This window comes from Bos javanicus, chromosome 9, assembly GCF_032452875.1.
Source record: "Bos javanicus breed banteng chromosome 9, ARS-OSU_banteng_1.0, whole genome shotgun sequence".
In the NCBI taxonomy this organism is placed as follows: Eukaryota; Metazoa; Chordata; class Mammalia; order Artiodactyla; family Bovidae; genus Bos; species Bos javanicus.
The window spans coordinates 62,299,834-62,319,853 of record NC_083876.1 but is presented as its reverse complement, the minus strand read 5'-3'; the positions used below and the strand labels follow the sequence as shown (position 1 = coordinate 62,319,853).

The 20,020-nt window shown below is 40.0% G+C and overlaps 2 protein-coding genes across 12 annotated transcripts in view; one reads left to right on the top strand and one right to left on the bottom strand.

Annotated features, from left to right (window-relative positions):
* Nucleotides 1–6,602, bottom strand: part of RARS2 (arginyl-tRNA synthetase 2, mitochondrial) — an 89,823-nt gene extending 83,221 nt beyond the window's left edge. For 3 of the 5 annotated variants that reach the window (XM_061427860.1, XM_061427858.1, XM_061427861.1), the window contains exon 1: nucleotides 6,375–6,602. In XM_061427860.1, the coding sequence (XP_061283844.1) occupies nucleotides 6,375–6,587 (213 nt within the window). In that variant the 5' untranslated portion in view covers nucleotides 6,588–6,602. The other 2 variants (XM_061427863.1, XM_061427865.1) reach the window with 2 other exon arrangements.
* ORC3 (origin recognition complex subunit 3) overlaps nucleotides 6,555–20,020 on the top strand; it is a 75,392-nt gene continuing 61,926 nt past the window's right edge. For all 7 annotated transcript variants that reach the window (XM_061427854.1, XM_061427853.1, XM_061427852.1 and 4 more), the window contains exons 1-4: nucleotides 6,555–6,637; nucleotides 9,621–9,675; nucleotides 15,318–15,415; nucleotides 17,300–17,444. In XM_061427854.1, coding sequence (XP_061283838.1) covers nucleotides 6,614–6,637; nucleotides 9,621–9,675; nucleotides 15,318–15,415; nucleotides 17,300–17,444 — 322 coding nt within the window. In that variant the 5' untranslated portion in view covers nucleotides 6,555–6,613. The remainder of the gene's footprint in view (nucleotides 6,638–9,620; nucleotides 9,676–15,317; nucleotides 15,416–17,299; nucleotides 17,445–20,020) is intronic.

Genomic DNA, 20,020 nt, shown 5'->3' with positions numbered 1-20,020 from the left:
TTCTGCAAGTCTTATGCAAAACCCAACTGCTCTTTGTCCTGGACTATCTTTTCAAGGATATTTGTATTACAGATAGCTATGTGAGACAAAAATAGTGTTGCACATCAGAATAAAGGGGAAAATGCCTGCTGTCATTACAAAAGTCTCAGGGTCCTCTCCTATATAACACACATCATCTGACCCTCTGCACAGGGCCCTCTGGGAAGAGTTGGAGCTTGGGGAATCCACACAAGAAAATGTTGATACTCTGGCTACTACTTTTGCTGGAAATAATGAAATAATATAATCCTTTCTCCCAGGGCTCTTATATTTTCTGCCACTGTCCATGAACTGTGGCTGACTAACTTGTAGGGTAAAATCACAAACTCTTCACAGTTTTCAACACTAAGCCCTCTGTGCTAATATTACATTATTAAAGCTTATCAATAGCCCTGTAAAGTTCAGTAAAATGCTGCGTGGTACAAGTAAGATATTCCATATCATCATCATCATCATCATCATCAATCCTTGCAATAAATTAGCAATCAATACCATCATCTGATAGCTGACAGATTAATTAAAAGCTGCCAAGAGTAAATCTGTTACATTAATGAAAGGACTGGAGTTTGAATTCTTTGCACTTTTACCATGTCATCTCACAGTTTTAAAATTATGAACTTATTTGGAGAAGCTGAAAAGTTTATATTACATCCCAACAAGTATTTTTCAGGCACTTTGCTGATCTGGGCAAAGAACAGTGAAGAAAACATGCTCTCTGTCTTCATGACGCTTATAACATACACCAAAACAAGTAAACCATGACAAAATAATTAACTCAAAAGTGTTATGACAGAAGCAGACAAGGGACTGAGACGGAGAACAACTGGAGGACATATTTATCAAACCATAGGTTGTCAGTTGGGAATAAATTCAGTGAGTTCCAACCAGGATTTCTGTGGGAAAATGAAGCAGTACAGAATAGAAAAGAATGCACACAGATTACAAACTATTGTTCTGTGCAACTTCCATCTAGTATAGGAAGTCATAGTACAAAGTGCATTTCTTCAAGGCACAGGGAATAATCTATGCAATCTGAATGTGATGGCAATGGAAAGAACTTACTAGGTTGGAAAATAAGAAAATTACAGTGCGGCTACAATCCTACAGAAAGGGCTAGAGTGGCATGAATTACTGTTGGAAAGAAAGATGTTAAGGTTCTGACAGTGAGTTTGTGTAGTTTTAAACAGATAAGTGATCTGATTTATGCTCTAGAAGTCACTTTTGTTGCTATAAAGAGAATGGATTGGAGAGAGGGCAAGAATGGAGACAGAAAGACCCATCAGAATGCTGCTGTAAGGAGCTGATGCAGGTGACAATGGTGGTTTGGCTTGGGGTTGGGGGAAAGAAGGAACAGCAGCAATGGGAAAAGAGTGGATGAATTCAAGATATTATTTTGAAAACAGAATCAAAAGAACTTACTGAAGTAAGCATCAGAGGTATACTCTAAAGAATCAGTCATCCCCAAATATTGTGGTTCCATGAGCATGCCATGCTGTCTTATGTGTCTATGGATATGCTCTTCATGAAAAATCCTATCCCCACCAAACTCTCACTCTCCTCACTTAGTATACTGCAACTCAACCTCTCCTCAACAGCACCTTTTCCACAAAGCCTTCTCTGACACTAACAGGCTATCTTCTCCATATTCCCTCAGCATTTCACACACGATTTTAATACAGTGGTTACAGACTGCACTGCAGCAACCTGTTTATATGACTGTTTCTCAAATTACTCTGAAGCCATGCCAGGAAAGAACCCATATTCCATTTACTTTCAGCTTTGGGTCTGAGGTGCTTAAAAACTTTAGGTGCTTAGAAAGTGCTTAGAAAACTTTAGACTCCGAGAACCAGAGAAATGACAACATAAAAAGATCTCAGCTGGGTCGCTAGTGTTCAAGAAGGAAAGATGAGACCATGAACCAGTTAGTAGGAGTGTCCAAGATGACTGGGTAGGAAGACCCTGAACTCACCTCCTCCAATAGGTATAGCAAAATTACAACTATTTACAGATCAACTATTGAAGAGAAAGACCTGAAGACTAGCAAAAAATGTCTTCTTACAATTAACAATATAAAGAAGGAACCACAACCACAATGGCTAGGAGAGGTGGAGAATAGTATAATCAAGACCCATACTCCCAAATGGACAACAAATGGGAGGAAAATTACAAGACCAGAGGTTCTTCCAGAGGAGCGGGGGATCCGAGCCCCACATCAGGCTCCCTAGCCTGGAGGTCTTGCACCAGAAAAACAAGTTCTCAGAACATTTGGCTTTGAACGGTGGAGGGGTTAACTTTCGGGAGAGCCAGTCTGTTTGCAGGAAACAGACTCCACTCTTAAAAGGGTGCACACAAAATATCATACACTCTGAGACCTATGGCAGAAGTAGTACTTCAAAAGGAACAAAAAATAAGTGAGCGAGCCTGCACCAAACTAAATAACTTTTGCACAGCAAAACAAAAAAGGTCACCTACTGAATGGGAGAAGACAATTGCAAATGATACACCAGACAAGGGGTTGCTACTGCTGTGTCCGACTCTGTGTGACCCCATAGACGGCAGCCCACCAGGCTCCGCCGTCCCTGGGATTCTCCAGGCAAGAGTATTGGAGTGGGGTGCCACTGCCTTCTCCAGACAAGGGATTAGCATCTGAAATATATAAAGAATTCATACAACTCAAAAAAAAAAAAAAAACCCCAATTAAAAAATGGGCAGAGGACTCGAACATACGTTTTTCCAAGATATGCAGACAGCCAATAGGCACGTGAAAAGATGCTCAACATAACTAATCATCAGGCACATGCATATCAAAACCACAATGAGATGTCAATTCACATCTGGCAGAATGGCTATTATCAAAGGACAACAAATAACAAGTGTTAGTGAGGATGTGGAGAAAGGGAACCCTTGTGCATTGATGTTGGGAATGTAAATTGGTGAAGCCACTATGGAAAACAGTATGGAGATTTCTCAAAAAATTGAAACTAGAACTGCCATGCTGCTGCTGCTAAGTTGCTTCAGTCGTGTCCGACTCTGTGCGACCCCATAGACGGCAGCCTACCAGGCTCCCCCGTCCCTGGGATTCTCCAGGCAAGAACACTGGAGTAGGTTGCCATTTCCTTCTCCAATGCATGAAAGTGAAGTCGCTCAGTTGTATCTGACTCTTCTCGACCCCATGGACTGCAGCCCACCAGGGTCCTCTGTCCATGGGATTTTCCAGGCGAGAGTACTAGAGTGGGGTGCCATTGCCTTCTCCAAGAACTGCCATACAATCTATGAATTCCACTTCTAGGTATATATCCAAAGAAAATAAAAACCCTAATTCAAAAAGATATATGCACTCTTATGTTCATTACAGCACTATTTACTATACCCAAGATATGGAAGTAATGTAAGTGCCCACCAATAAATGTATGGATAAAGAGCATGTGGTATATGTATACCATGGACTATTATCCAGCCATTAAAAAAAAAAAGAGGAGTCTTGCCATTTGCGATGACAACGATGGATTTAGAGGATATTACACTATGTGATATGTCACACAGAGAAAGGCAAATATTGTATGGTTTCACTTTTATGTGGAATCTAAAATGCAAAACAAATGATCAAACATAAGCAAATAGAAACAGTTATAGCTACAGAGAACAAACAACTGGTTGTCGGTGGGGAGGTGCTGAAGAAAAATATCAATAGGTAAGAGTGATTTAAGAAAAAAAAAAAACTGACTCATTAATCAAAATTTGCTGAATCAATGTGCTCTTTCATGTAACATATTCCTTCATTCCTAAATTAGGTAAGAAACCCCATTCATAAAGGTATGTATTGCACATATTTTTATTTTTATCCTTGTTTCAGATCATCTCTCAATTATCTTGTTTGGGGAAATACATGTTTGCTTAATCTTAGTTTATGTTGTCACACAACTCTGTTACATTCTGTTTAATGATCGGATTGTGCTCCTCGCCTTCACAAAGTATAGGAAGGAGCTGATTTCAAAGTTAGATCTTTGTTCATGAACCAACTCTTCGGTAGGTTATTTAATCTCTCTGAATCTCAATTTGCTCACCTGTATCACAAGGTTAATACTTCTCTATTGCAGGGGTGTCCCAAGGTTTAAATGTGACTGTGAAGTAATTAGCACAAATATACTCAATACATATTAATTCCTGTTTCCCCAACTTGCTTTCTCTATAAGGAAGGATACTGCTGCTGCTGCTGCTGCTAAGTCGCTTCAGTCGTGTCTGACTCTGTGCGACCCCATGGACTGCAGCCTACCAGGCTCCTCCATCCATGGGATTTTCCAGGCAAGAGTACTGGAGTATGGTGCCACTGCCCGAAGGATACAGCCTTTGAAAAATTAAACACAATACGTTTCTGGTAATGGCACTATCTTGATCTCAGGGTGTTTGTAACCAACTCACACAAAAGGTTGGACACTGAGGTCCAAAGCTACCTACCCTGGACATAGTTTACATGACTAACATGTTTTTATTATTCATGTTAACATGATTCTCTTATTTCTTTGCTTTCAATAGCATGATTTTACTTTTTTGAAAGAGTAAAAAAAGATTTTTGATGAACTCTAACGTTCCAGTGTTTTATTTCCATCCTTACTACAGAGTTGTTTAAATACTGAAACTGATTCTCCCTAAAACCGAGTTCCTCTGCCAAGTTCACGATTAACCTCTCAATCCAAAATGTTATTCCCTTTCTTGTCTAACACCTGATCCCCTCAAGACTGAGGAGGAGCATCAAAGAAAAAGGATGGAAACCAACCAGGACCCTGTGGGTCCCTCTTGGGTATAAAAAACTTTCTAGTTCCCTTCAGCCCTTTAGCTCTTCCCTGAGTTCCAAACAGGCAGATTCAAAAAGTTATAAATTCGGAAAGTGAGGGAATACAGAAAAAAAAGGAAAAGCAATCAAACAACCAGGTAGGGAGAAGGCAGAATCCTAATTACCCCTCAGGGGATACACAAAACAATCTACTTTGAATTTCTCTACTGGAACTAGGCATCCACCCAGGTGAAGGAGGATTAACTATCTGCTAGCTAAGAACTTGGACTGGTCAGAACCTAAGGAATGAAGATGTTGATCCTTTCTGACCCTGGTGATTTCAACTAAACCTTATACTCTCAACCACTGACTCAATATGATATGGAATTCACCTGCTCAAGCCCCTTCACGAAAATGCACAATACCTTTAGCTTAAAACCTCCCCGATTTTGCCACCTGAGAAGATACTGCTCTGGGAAAGGTAACCCTTGGCAACCCCCACATCTCCGTACTTGCGTAAGTAATAAATCCTTCTTTCTCATCTTTGGTTTGGCTGCGTCTTCTGCCCCTACACCCCTCAAGAGGCAAAATGTTTTCCAGGAACAATATGCCTCAGAATCAAAAAAAATAGGGCCTCATGTTACATTTGGAGTTACCAAAAATAACACTAGGACGGGCAGTCAAAATGATTGGAAGAGAAATGACTAGCTTTGAAGTTGTTGCTGCTGCTAAGTCGCTTCAGTCGTGTCTGACTCTGTGCGACCCCATAGACGGCAGCCCACGAGGCTCCCCGTCCCTGGGATTCTCCAGGCAAGAACACTGGAGTGGGTTGCCATTTCCTTCGCCAATGCATGAACATGAAGTGAAAGTGAAGTCGCTCAGTCGTGTCCGACTCTTCCCAACCCAGCCTACAGCCTACCAGGCTCCTCCATCCAAGGGATTTTCCAGGCAAGAGTACTGGAGTGGGGTGCCATTGCCTTCTCCGTTTTGAAGTTAGCTCTTTTCAGATGGAAATTCAGATCCATCAACTACACTAAGAGAAATGAAGTGAAGTCCGTGGACTGTAGCCCACCAGGCTCCTCTGTCCATAGGATTCTCCAGGCAAGAGTACTGGAGTGGGTTACAATTTCCTTCTCCAGAAAGGATCCGGGGATCGAACCCAGGTCTCCCGCATTGGAGGTAGACGTTTTAACCTCTGAGCCACCAGGGAAGCCCAACACTAAGAGAACAGAACACTAACTTCTAGGGGGTCTAGGCATGGCCCACTGACTTTCTATCCAGGTAACTCACACTGAGCGGCGGGGCGGTAAGCAGTGAGCGAAGCAATGTGCGCCTTTCAAGGTTTACTTTTCACCCTGAAAACTGATCTGGGCCGCAGGCTCAACCCTGGACCGGGTTTGCCTCGGCCGCTCCAGCACCTCCTGAAAGCCGAAAGCAGGCGGGAAAAACAAACAGGGTATCAGCAAAACCCACGAGGCCTCCCGGTGACTGCGGGCTGGCTCGCAGCGGTGAAAGGAGCTTCGTGGCTCAGGGGTCCACCATATGCCAGTTCCCGGGCCCGTACCTGACTGGCGATGGACCTGCGGAAACCGCACGCCATGTCTGACTCCACGAAGCGGGTTCCTCCAGAACTTCGCCCCTCCCTTCTCTGCACGCCCCGCCTCCGCGCGCCGGAAGCCCGCCCCGAAGGGTGCTGCCAGCCAATCAAACAGCAGCGTGGCCCGCTACTAACCTCTGCCCCGCTGCCGCGAAGGAGCGCGGGAAATCCCGAGTGCATCTGGCGTTCCACAGGTTGCTGGAGCCATGGCCACCTCTTCGGTGTCCAAGGTATGTGGGGGCGGGCGCCTACTAGGACTCCATAGCTGCCTCATTCTCTTGTGAAGGAGGGATGAAGCAAAGGTTACATTGTCCAGTTGTCCTGGCTCGAGGAGCAGGAGCGGCGGGCGGAGCTGAGGCATCTTTGCTCCGCGTCTAGTGCAGGCCAACTTTGCTTGGGGAGCGAAAACGCCGAAATGCCTTAGTGTTTTGCCTCGGAGGAGGTTTTAAGTTCTGCTTTGTGGAGGTCAGATCCCGGGAGGATGTGCCCTAGTCTGCCCTCTTTTTTCCTTCTCGTGTTTATTGTGCGCCAAACGCTGTTAGGTACAAGTAGTAAACAAAATAGACGCAGATATTTTCATCATTACCGAAAATTCTTTTAGTGCCTCTTTAGACACTGAGTGCCGCTTAGTAATATTAGGAGTACAGCTGGAAGCTCCTGAAACTTAAGTTATGTGATAAACCTGTGAATGCAGATATAGTTGCAATGACTTTTCTCGCGTTCAAACAGTAAATTAATGAAGGATATACCATGGATTTAATTTTTAATTTTGATTAAAACTACATTAGAATAAAATCATGAGACTCAGTACTTTGCAAGAGTACATATTTGGGAAAAACTACAAAGCGTAGGATTCAAGCGTACTGAAGTTTGAGCGACTGTGATGCCAGGTGCAAATGCCAGAAGAGCTGTCACTGCTACTATTTTTTTTTTAGGGTTGATGCTGTTTGCATTTTGCCCTGGTTATAAAGTTCATAGGTTTTAAAAGGGTTTTATTGGGAGTATAGTTGTTTTACAATGTTGTGTTAGTTTCTGTTGCTGTTCAGTTGCTAAGTCCTGACCTTGTACAACAAATGAATCAGCTATATGTATACATAAATCCCCTCTTTTTTGAATTTCTTTCCTGTTGGTTCCATAGGTTTTGAGTGTTCTGTCCCCCAATCCTTTTTGTTGCTTAAGCTTTTCTTATTTTTGTATACTTTGCAGGATTGTGAGAGGTTTATGGTTTTTTCTTTTTTCAGGAAAGCATTTATGACATAACAGATGCTTGTATTGACATAATTATGAAGGACACCTTACATAAATGAGAATCTTTAAGGACTGTTTTATTGGTTTATTGAACTGTCATCTTCCTTTTTTATTTAAACTAAACTTCTCTTTCCTTGTCATGTTTTCTGGCTGTTGGCTTTCCTCCCGTCTTCCATCTCCAACACCATTTCTTGATCAATAGTTCAAAGTAAATAATGGTATTACTCCCGCTGCCATATATTGGGATCCATTCCCAGGGCTCTTCATATCTCACTCCTTCATTGTTCCTTTTCCTGCTCCTGAATTGCAGGTGGCTATAGAAAGGAGGCAGTGACAAGCTTGTCATGGCACCAAAAGATTTTTCTTAAAAAAAAAAAAAAAAATTAAAAATACTTGTGTATTTTAAATCGTTCCATTCAGTTCAGTCGCTCAGTCGTGTCCGACTCTTTGCGACCCCATGAATCGCAGCAGGCCAGGCCTCCCTGTCCATCACCAGCTCCCGGAGTTCACTCAGACTCATGTTGGTCGAGTCAGTGATGCCATCCAGCCATCTCATCCTCTTTCCCCTTCTCCTCCTGCCCCCAATCCCTCCCAGCATCAGAGTCTTTTCCAATGAGTCAACTCTCTGCATGAGGTGGCCAAAGTACTGGAGTTTCAGCTTTAGCATCATTCCTTCCAAAGAAATCCCAGGGCTGATCTCTCTCAGAATGGACTGGCTTGCGGATAAAATTGTTCAAGACACAATTCTTATTTTGGACCCTGCTTCCTAGGTAGCTCAGTGGTAAAGAATCTGCCTGCCAACGCAGGAGACTTGGGTTCAATCCTTGGGTCTGGAATCCGCTGGAGAAGAAAGTGGTAACCCACTCCAGTATTCTTGCCTGGAAAATCCCATGAAACAGAGGAGCCTGGCGGGCTACTGTCCATGGACACAACTTAGTGACTCAACAACAATTCACATGGCCAGTTTATATTTGTACAGCAGTCCTTAGATCTATCCCGAGATGGCTTTTCCTAGGTATATTTCTTTCATTTTCCATAGAAATGGAAATCTTGAAGAAGCTGTCCATGATACAGCTTTAGGATTGTAGAACAAGCATAGGACCAGCAGCTTGGGGCCTGTGTATCACTAGTCAAATAATAATGAAACTCAGTGTAGCTAGGAAATTACCCAAAAAGTTATTTGACAAGCATTCATCCATTTTGTATACTGATTGCCTAATGTATATGTTAACACTATCCTAAATACTGGGGAGACAGTTATGAATTAAATGCAGTCTGTACTCTGAAGGTGCTTAGTAACTGGGGAGACAGTCATAAATAGCTATCTTATATAGGGAAAATAATTTAAAACAAAGCAAAACAAAGATATGCAAGTACTGTGAGATATTAGGGGAAGGAATAATTCTTCTGATTAGAGAAATTGGGGAAGGGTTCCCAAAGCAGGTGAATTGGAGTCGAACTTTAATGGATAAATGAATAAGGATTTTTTTTCAGATGAAGAAAGATATGTAAGGTGAATCAGTAGCCAGAATTGTCTGTGTCCTGCCAAGGTTCTAGATACTTGGAATTTAATTAAATAATGAATGTTTCTTTAGAGATGGGAAGGTGTCAGTATTTTGTCTCATCTTGATGTTAATATTAATGTTCTTTTTTCACTGGGTTTTATAAAAATGGAGCTTTAATGGGTTTAAATTTCATCAGTTTTTATTTTCTTTGTCTCTTAGATTAGCTCCCAAAGAGTAAAATCAAAGAAGAGCTTCCCATTGGAGGGAGGAGAAAGAAGTATTTAATTCCCTTGTTGTTTAAGAATTTCCCTTCTATAATTCAGATTGAAGAAAGATTTCTTAGCACTTTAAAGAAATGCCTTAAAAAAATCTGTTTATTCATAAAATACTATGTTAATCAGATTTGTCTACTCCTTGGCTGCTTTGACTTTATGCTATTTTTTCTCTGTCTTTTTTGTAGGGTTGCTTTGTGTTTAAGCCAAACTTCAAGAAGAGAAAGATCTCTGTGCCAATAGGTAAAATATCTTAATATGAGATTTGTTAGTTTTCCTCCCTCAAGTCTGAACTAACCTAACTCTTAATAAATTAGTAATTCTCTTGCCTAAGCTTGCTTTGCTTACCGTGTTGATATAGCATTTATGTTCGAAGGCGTAGGACAGAGTGGTAAGGGCACTGCCCTAGGCTCTAATCTAAAAGAGGATCCAAATGTACCTTCAAAAGACAAATTGAAATTTCCCTCAAAGGGTTACCATTCTTCAAAAGAGATTGTCTTAAAAATCCCAGTGATTTCTTGGAATGAGGTAGGGAGAGTTGACTGCACAAATGCAAGGGGGATTTTTTTGAGTGATGGGTATGTTCTCTAGATAGGATGGTTACGTTAAGTGTACACCTTGGTTCAGTTTAGTTCAGTCACTCAGTCGTGTCCGACTCTTTGCGACCCCATGAATCGAAGTATGCCAGGCCTCCCTGTCCATCACCAGCTCCCGGAGTTCACTCAGACTCACGTCCATTGAGTCAGTGATGCCATCCAGCCATCTCATCCTCTGTCATCCCCTTCTCCTCCTGCCCCCAATCCCTCCCAGCATCAGAGTCTTTTCCAATGAGTCAACTCTTTGCATGAGGTGGCCAAAGTACTGGAGTTTCAACTTTAGCATCATTCCTTTCAAAGAAATCCCAGGGCTGATCTCCTTCAGAATGGACTGGTTGGATTTCCTTGCAGTCCAAGGGACTCTCAAGAGTCTTCTCCAACACCACAGTTCAAAAGCATCAATTCTTCATACCAAACTGTTAAATGGGCATATTTTATTATTTGTAAATTACACTTCAATAAAATTAAATTATTAAAAAAATACTATCTTCCTCTATTTATATCCAAATATCTGTTTAGTGGTCATGTTAGAAGACTTGACTACTTCAAACAAATTAAGATGTTGTTACCAGTCAGAAAATGTTTATTGCACTGGTTCTCAGTTGGGGCTGCAGATTATAATTAGTTATTTTTACATATTTATTTAGTTGCTCTGGATCTTAGTTGTGGCACACAGGATCTTCATTTGCCACATTCGAATTCTTAATTGCAGCATGTGGGATCTAGTTCCCTAAGAAGGGATCAAACCTGGGCCCCCTTCATTGGGAGCACGGAGTCTTAGCCAGTGGACCACCAGGGAAGTCCCAAGATTAGAATCACTTGAGGAACTTAAAAAAAAAAAAAAAACCTGATTATTTTTTCAGTATAATTGTAGATTCATGTGCAGTTGTAAGAAAAAGTGGAGAGAGTTCCCTTGAACTCTTACTCAGTTATCCCTGTTGGTAGCATATCTCGTGCCTGTAGTACAGTTTCACAACTAGCAAACTGACAGTGGTACAGTCTGTCGACCTTATTCATATTTCAACTTTCTTAAAAATGCTGATGCCCAGACCCTATCCCAGACCAATTGAATCAGAATCTGTGGGAGTGGGACCCAGGTGTTAGTATTTTTTAAAAGCTCCTCTCAGGCATATTGAATATTTCCACTCAATATTCAGTACTATGAAGATTCATTCTGATGGGAAAATTATGTGCAGTTAAGTATACTCATGCACTAATTTTGTATTAAAAAAGGAAAACTGGACTATCCTATTGTTTGACTAAGAAAATAAACAGTTCAAATATATAAAATTGGATTTTTCTAAATCATCACAGAAAGTAGACCTTAAAAGTGTTAATCCATCAGTTTGAGACCAGCTAGGCTTCCCTGGTGGCTCAGTCTGTAAAGAATCCACCTGCAATGCAGGAGACTGGGCTTTGATCCCTGGATTGGGAAGATCCCCTGGAGAAGGAAATGGCTACCCACTCCAGTATTCTTGCCTGGGAAATCCTGTGAACAGAGGAGCCTGCTGGGATACAGTCTATGTATGGAGTGGCTGAGAGTTGGACACGACTGAGCAACTGACACACACGTGTTAATTTGTTTAATCCTCTCAGCAAACTATGAAATCAGTTTTAAACTGTTTTCTGCACTAAAGTATGTGAGGATACTTAGACTAGAAAGAACTTTCTCAGTGATAGTGCTAGCAAGTGGCAGAGCTGAAATTTGAAATCAAGCTGATTCCAGAGCCTACGGTCTAACCACTACTTAATACTGTCTGTCATAATATGAGGCAAGTTTTTGCTTAGAACTTTTTGTGTTGAATTTCAGCTGTAACTTACTAAGATTTGTTTAAAGATTTTTAGTGTTAATAAAGCGAATATGTATAATTATATAGTTTGACCTTTGAAGTACCTGAGGGGTTTTTTTTTTTTTTGGTATGTATGTGCTGATTAAAGGCCAACAGATACTGTTTTATTACGAAACTCTTAGGGGGAATTGACCCTGATTATAGGATGGAGCAGAAATGAGGAAAACAAATCCAGATTTTAGCACTTGCTTTCGCTGGCTTCAGTTCTTGAAACAAATTGCCTAAAGAAGTAGGAAGATGCTCTGCATTCCTCACCATTTGTCCCCTTGGCTTGAAGACACTTGGGCATATATATAAAAGAAGAATGGTACCTCTCCCTTGCTTCAGCGTTGTGTGGATGACTGCACATCTGTAACACAACTGGGCAAGAGGTGGAGAGGGAGGGAGGGAGGGAGGGCCAGGCATCGGCACTGGCACTGCAGGGGGTGTTCACCTGAGCAAAGCAGCTAGACTAGGAGCAGGAAGGAATCTGTCAACAGGGAGAGCTTACTTTCTTTAGCTTATCTTAATACTTACTTTTTTTTTTTACCTACCATATCTACAAATGACAGCAGTTAAAGTGTCCTGCTGCTGTTTTTTCCCCTCCAAATTTTAATAGTTAAAATTATATATTTTGATGTAGCATAAAAGGTAATACCACTTTAATGTTTTATATGCTTTTACTCTTCAAATTCGGAGAAGGCAATGGCAACCCACTCCATTACTCTTGCCTGGAAAATCCCATGGACGGAGGAGCCTGGTAGGTTGCAATCCATGGGGTTGCTAGGAGTCAGACACTGCTGAGCGACTTCACTTTCACTTTTTACTTTCATGCATTGTAGAAGGAAATGGCAACCCACTCCAGTGTTCTTGCCTGGAGAATCCCAGGGACGGGGGAGCCTGGTGGGCTGTCGTCTCTGGGGTCGCACAGAGTCGGACACGACTGAAGCGACTTAGCAGCAGCAACTCTTCAAATTAAAATGACTTTTTCACAATTAAAAAATAGATACATTTAAAAAATAAATAGCTTCTTCTATTTAAGGACCTGTGTTATTCTGTTTTATCTCTTAATAATGTATCTTCCGGAGAAGGCAATGGCACCCCACTCCAGTACTCTTGCCTGGAAAATCCCATGCACGGAGGAGCCTGGTAGGCTACAGTCCATGGGGTCGCTGAGGGTCAGACAAGACTGAGCGACTTCACTTTCACTTCTCACTTTCATGCTTTGGAGAAGGAAATGGCAACCCACTCCAGTGTTCTTGCCTGGAGAATCCCAGCGACGTCGGAGCCTGGTGGGCTGCCGTCTATGGGTGCCAGTGCCAGCCGGCAAAGTTGATCAGGTCCCGAGAACGTGCACGGCAGGGCTGAGAAAAGAAACTAAAGCAAGAGACTACAACAAAGATGGGGTCGAGAGGTTCAGACACATCTCCACGAATGGACGCAGTCTGACACCAACTTTATTCAGCATCTTATATTTATACAGAAAAGTGTGAGAAAGACAAGACAGTTGACATTTTTTCTTGGTTGACCTATACATCTTACAGACAGTCACAAGAAATCTTGAGAGCATGGGAATGGCACCCTGTTATTATTTCTTACACCAGATAACATTTCTCTGTGTGTGAGAAGTTTGCACAGAACTCCAGGTGTCCGGGACAGAGAGCTGTGTAAGCGCCTAATCTCTGGGGTGGCGGGACAGAGAGCTGTGTTTGCAAGCAAACCCTCAAGGACTGAGGCAGCTCCCAGAGCTGTGTCCTTCGGACAAAGGACCCCGTTCTCACGGGCAGCTCCCCGAATATGGGGTCGCACAGAGTCGGATACGACTGAAGTGACTTAGCAGCAATGTATCTTCTTGCTTTTATTTGGTTTGCATTTTTATTCTATAACCTTGTCTATCCTTTACCATATGATGACTTCAGTATATTCTAAGGCTTTTGATAAATTTTAAAAATCAGTACTTATCAAAAACTGAGTAACAATTAGAAGGAAGAGTTCCTAAACTTGAAAGAAAATTTCTATTCCAAACTATCAATTAACTTTAAAACTTGTTCAGAGGATACTAGCAGCATCTCAGTGAAATCAGAAAAAAATATGTACTTTCCCGATTATTTTTTAATACCATGACACTTCTAGCTGTTGCAATATCTATCAGTAAACAGGAAATATGAAGAGAAGTGGAAAACTATAAGGCATATAAAATATTTGACTACTTTACATATTCGAATATTAAAAAAGAGACCTGTAGTATTTGGAGATGTGAATTTTTTTTAGCATATTAAAAATTTTTGTCACTTCTTCCCTAGTCGTCTACAGATTTTAGTTCATCCAGTCAAACACCAGTATAATTGGTTTTGAGAAGTGACAAAATTAATTTGAAAGAATGTCTTAAATTTTTTTGAAAGAGAATAATGTTTGATGGTAGTAGGAAGAAGCTGAATCTATTTGATATTAGAATGTACTACACAGCTACAATAATTAAAAGAGTCAGAATTGGTACGGGAGTAGAGTTGGATTTGGTAGAACAAAAGAAGTTCAAAAACAGTTACAAGTGTATTTGTAAGTATTCAGACCATAAGGGCATCTTACATTGGTGGGAGCAAGGATGGATTATTCAATAAATGAGTATTTTTTAAACTGAAAGTTTGCAACCCAAGTGTGAGTCATGAAATTAATTCAGTGGGTCCTGACAGTTTTAAAAACAGGTTGGAAAATGTTTGCTATCACATGAAAATGAAAAGTACTTCTTTAGGATTTTTGTTTTTCATAGATGTACATGTATAGGATGTAAATGTGTTCCTTAGTATGGATCATGGTTTAAAGAGTTTGAAAACTTGCAATAAATAGTGTGTTGATAAATGGCTAACCACGTAGAGGAAAACATTCAAGAAGGATGTAAAATGCAGACTAAATAAAAGACTGCTATACTATTTCAGTTGAACAAAGAATAAGAATAGTAGCAGTTAAATGAATGAGAATTAAATGAATGAAAATAGAAAAAGAAAAAAAGAAAATAGAAAAAGAAAAAGAATAGTAGCAGAAGAATTAATGAGAATCATTTAGTAAAGGAGAATAAATGAATGAGAATCACTTATTAAAGGAGAGTTCAAATATGTGAAGTATACAGAACCTTGTAAGAGCAAATAGAGAAAATACATTAATACTAGATGTATGTACCTCAAACCAAAACCATTAAATAAACTGTTAGAAATTTTTAAAAAATGATAGAAATACAATCAAAATTTAAAAGATTTTTGAACTTACAAATACCATTAGTATAGTAAAAATATAGATATAAATAAAATTAAATATAAAGGATACTGAATGTTACATATAAAATATATATATTTCTGATGTTTATTAAAAAATTCAATCCTGTCACTTCTTGTGTGATTTTGCACAGAGATTTCCTAAGTGTTACCATGTAAAAAAGAAACTGACTGATTTCTTTCTGTGTTTTTAGAGGACTATTTTAATAAAGGGAAAAATGCATCCGAGGACAGTAAGCTTCGCTTTGAAACTTACCAGTTAATATGGCAGCAGATGAAATCTGAAACTGAGGTGAATCCCTTTTTTTTTTAAAATAACGTTTCTTTAATATCATACCTCTCATGTTTGTTGGCTTCCCATTTTACTTTCTACCAATTTATAAGAATATTGATGACATGTAGTTAATCTTGGTTAAGCATAATATGTGTATCCTAAAACAACCACAACACCCTTGTTTCAAGTATTAAGCCTAGCTTCAGGTATTGGGACATATGTTTACAGTGGTGGCTCCTAGTGCATAGGCCCTTTTCATATCGTCACTACTTCTAAATAGTGGCACTCTTTTTATTTTTTTAATTAATTTAATTAGAAGGTAATTACTTTCCAATATTGTGGTGGTTTTTGCCATACAGCGACATGAATCAGCCATGGGTATACATGTGTCCCCCATCCCAACCCCCTGTCCCACCTCCCTCCCCATCCTATTCCTCTGGGTTGTCCCAAAGCGCTGGCTTTGAGTGCGTTGCTTCATGCATTGAACTAGCACTGGTCATCTGTTTTACATATGGTAATACACATGTTTCAGTGTAAATAGTGGCACTCTTTAAATTATCCATTCAGTTACACATTTAAGAAATCAAGCTAATTCTAAACTACTTCATTCTCTCATCCCCCTTTTCAGTTGCCATGTTCTTAATATTTCAGCTCTGAAAAGTTTCTCCACCATAGCAGATTTGTAGATGTGAGACCAGCATATTGAGGGGTCTTGTTTTGTTCGACCACACAGGATTGTATTTCTTGTTCTTTTGTGTCTTTAGGGGGCAGAGTTATGTACTTCCAGTTTATTACTGCTTCCCAGCACCCTCTATTGCTTTCCACCTGATGGCTTTGCTCCTTGCTGTATTTTGTGGGACCCTTGAAGCAGTTTGGATTTATGGTTTCTAGTTTAAAAATGCTAAATCACTTCAGTCGTGTCCGACTCTGTGTGACCCCAGAGACGACAGCCCACCAGGCTCCCCGTCCCTGGAATTCTCCAAGCAAGAACACTGGAGTGGGTTGCCATTTCCTTCTCCAATTAAAAAATCTAAATGGTCCTAATAGATTGTCATCATATCCTCTTAACTGATGTCCCTGCCTCTGATGTCAAACCCTTCAGGTCTGTCGCTTATCCCTATGCCACCATTGGCCAAATCCTGTGGGGCAGATCCAGCCCTATGCCAGGCTACAGGGGTTTTCCAGCCCCACTACCAGAACAGCTCCTATGATCCCATCTAATCTGGCCTTCACAGATTAACCCTTCTTAACCCCGATTTAATCATACCTCATGGTTCTCCCCACAGGACAAAATCCTAATGCTTCAATTTCAGATATATATTTCCTTGGTCTAGTCCCTTGAGTGTTTTGTCCAGTCTCATTCCTGGCCACTTCTCATGTTCTTTATGTTTAGCTGTGTCTGATTCCGCAGATGATTGGTGCTTTCTTCCTTGTTTGCCTTCTCCATTGTCCATTCCCATTCCTTCTTCATTTTTTTTCATCCACCATCACCTCCTGCATCACCTGCTCCGTGCTTTGGCTCAATTATATTACCTGCTCAGCTTAAGTTGGATGGTCCTTCTTTTTGCATAGATTGCTACAACAATATTGGAACAGTGTATTTTAATTTAATTGTAAGTGTTCTATCTCAGTTCTTCTCTTTTCTTAGGGAAGAGATTTTTTCATTTGTAAGGTGATTAGAAAAGCCTTGTTGAATAAATAAATGAGATTTTTTGAAGGAAAGAATCCCAAACACTGGATATTCACTGGATATTTAAGGAAAAAAAATTTAAATTTCATCTAATAATCATTTTACATGTGATCTTTGGAATTGAAATTATGATAGTTTTCTTTCTCAGATTTGGAAAGATGTATCAGATTGCTGCTAAAAATAATTTGTGAAGTTTTGTGTTTTCTTTGTAGCGACTACAGGAGGAATTAAATAAAAACCTATTTGACAGTCTCGTTGAATTTCTGCAAACATCTCATTCTGGGCTCTGGAAGAATTCTAAAGACTGGAGCTGTGAAATAAAACTCAGAGAAATTCCAACTGCTGCTCTTGTTCTAGGTACAAATGTGTGTGTTTGTTTTTTCGTAAATAGTGGTTTTGTTGTTGAGAATAGTATGGAATCACCTGTTCTGATAAATTTGTTTTGTCTTTTTCATTTGCATAATTACATTGATCAAAATTTGCATACTTTGAAAACCAATTAAGTGTTCTTACATTAATCATACATCTGTAAATTAAATTGACCAAGGGTTAGTTAGTACCCTCCTCACCTTTTTGTCAGAAAAATGAAGGGGCACTAAATTTGTATTACTATTACTCTTTCTTCATTAGTTATTTTAATATGAGATTTGAATTCAGTGATAAACTATCAGTATATTGATAGATGTGACTTTTACTTTTTAAGTCATATCTTTAGTGAAATTACTCTGACCTTAATTTTATTTCCCTGTGCTTATTTTTAAAAATTTTGTATTGTAATATTGTGTTAATATTAACTGTTTGGAGGGGGAGGTTGGATGAAATATATATGTTACTTTCAGACTGCAGATTGTAAATTTTTTAGGTGCTTAAGTATCCATCACTAATATCTCATTTTAATTAAACATCTGGAATGCAGGATATTGGAAAAAATTCTTTGGAATATTAGCAAATTTTCTTCATTCCTTTTGAAAGGAAAGTTGGATTTATTTGGATTCCAACTTAAATTCCAATACATTTAAGAGTATTCCAAACATACTTTTCATTGTATTTCCAATTTATTATTTATTCAAGGTATTTATATTAGTGAGCTCTCAGATAAGAAATTAATTCTGTTATTTAATACTGCCTCTAACACTGTTCATTACCTAAATATTCTTCCTGATATTCAGGGCAATACCTCTCAAACTTTAATGTGCCTATAAATAATCTCCAGGGATCTTAGTAAACACAGATTTTCATTAATAAGTCTAGGGTGGGGCCAGACTTATTTGCTGGTTATTTAAGCTTGCTCATTTCTAACAAGCGTCCAGCTGATGCCCATATTGCCAATCCCAGGACCACTCAGTAACAAAACTCCAGCGAATGGTTGTTGTAATGCTGTGGACCAGTTTTTCAGTGCAGTTTTAGTTTTAAACCCCTTCCATTTACTGATGAGAAACAGAGACCTACTGATGGCTGGCCTGTACTGTCGGGGTTTTAGTTTCTCTCCTGCCAGGTTATACAGCCTGATAGATGGCTATTGTTGTTCAGTCACTCACCTGTGTCCAACTCTTAGTGACCCCATGGACTGCAGCCTGCCAGGCTTCCCTTTCCTTCACCATCTCCTGGAGCTTGCTTAAACTCATGTCCATTGAGTAGGTGATGCCATCCAGCCATCTCATCCTCTGTCCTCCCCTTCTCCTCCTGCCCTCAATCTTTCCCAGCATCAGGGTCTTTTCTAATAAGTCAGCTCTTTGCGTCAGGTAGCCAAAGTATTGGAGCTTCAGCATCAGTCCTTCCAGTGAATATTCAGGACTGATTGCCTTTAGGATTGACTGGTTTGATCCCCTTGTAGTCCAAGGGATTCTCATGAGACTTTTCCAACACTACAGTTCAAAAGCATCAATTCTTTGGCACTCAGCCTTCTTTATGTTCCAACTCTCACATCTGTACATGACTACTGGAAAAACTATAGCTGTGACTATATGAACCTTTGTCGGCAAAGTAATGTCTCTGCTTTTTAGTGTTCTGTCTAGGTTTGTATAGCTTTTCTTCCAAGGAGCAAGTATCTTTTAATTTCATGGTTGCAGTCACCACCTGCAGTGATTTTGGAAGAAGAAAAAATCTCTCACTGTTTCCACCGTTTCCCCATGAAGTGATGGGACCGGATGCCATGATCTTAGTTTTCTGAATATTGAGTTTTAAACCAGCCTTTTCACTCTACTCTCTAACTTTCACAAAGAGGCTCTTTAGTACCTCTTCGCTTTCTGCCATAAGGGTAGTGTCATCTGCATATCTGAGGTTATTGATGTTTCTCCCAGCAATCTTGATTCCAGCTTGTACTTCATCCAGCCCAGCATTTCGCATGATATACTCTGCATATAAATTAAATAAGCAGGATGACAGTATACTGCCTTGATGTACTCCTTTCCCAATTTGGAACCTGTCCGTTGTTCCACGTCTGATTCTAATTGTTGCTTCTTCACCTGCATACAGGTTTCTCTGGAGACAGGTCAGGTGGTCTGGTATTCCCATTTCTTGAAGAATTTGCCACAGTTTGTTGTGATCCACAGTCAAAGGCTTTAGCATAGTCAATAAAGCAGAAATAGATGTTTTTCTGGAAATCTCTTGCTTTTTCTGTGATCCAGCAGATGGTTGCAATTTGATCTTTGGTTCTTCTGCCTTTTCCAAATCCAGCTTGAACATCTGGAAGTTCTTGATTTGTAAACTGTTGAAGCCTAGCTTGGAAAATTTTGAGCATTACTTTGCTAGCGTGGGAAATGTGTGCCATTGTGCAGTGGTTTGAACATACTTTGGCATTGCCTTTCTTGAGATTAGAATGAAAACTGACCTTTTCTAGTCCTGTGGCCACTGCTGGGTTTTCCAAATTTGCTGGCATATTGAGTGCAGCACTTTAACAGCATCATCTTTTAGGATTTGAAATAGCTTAGCTG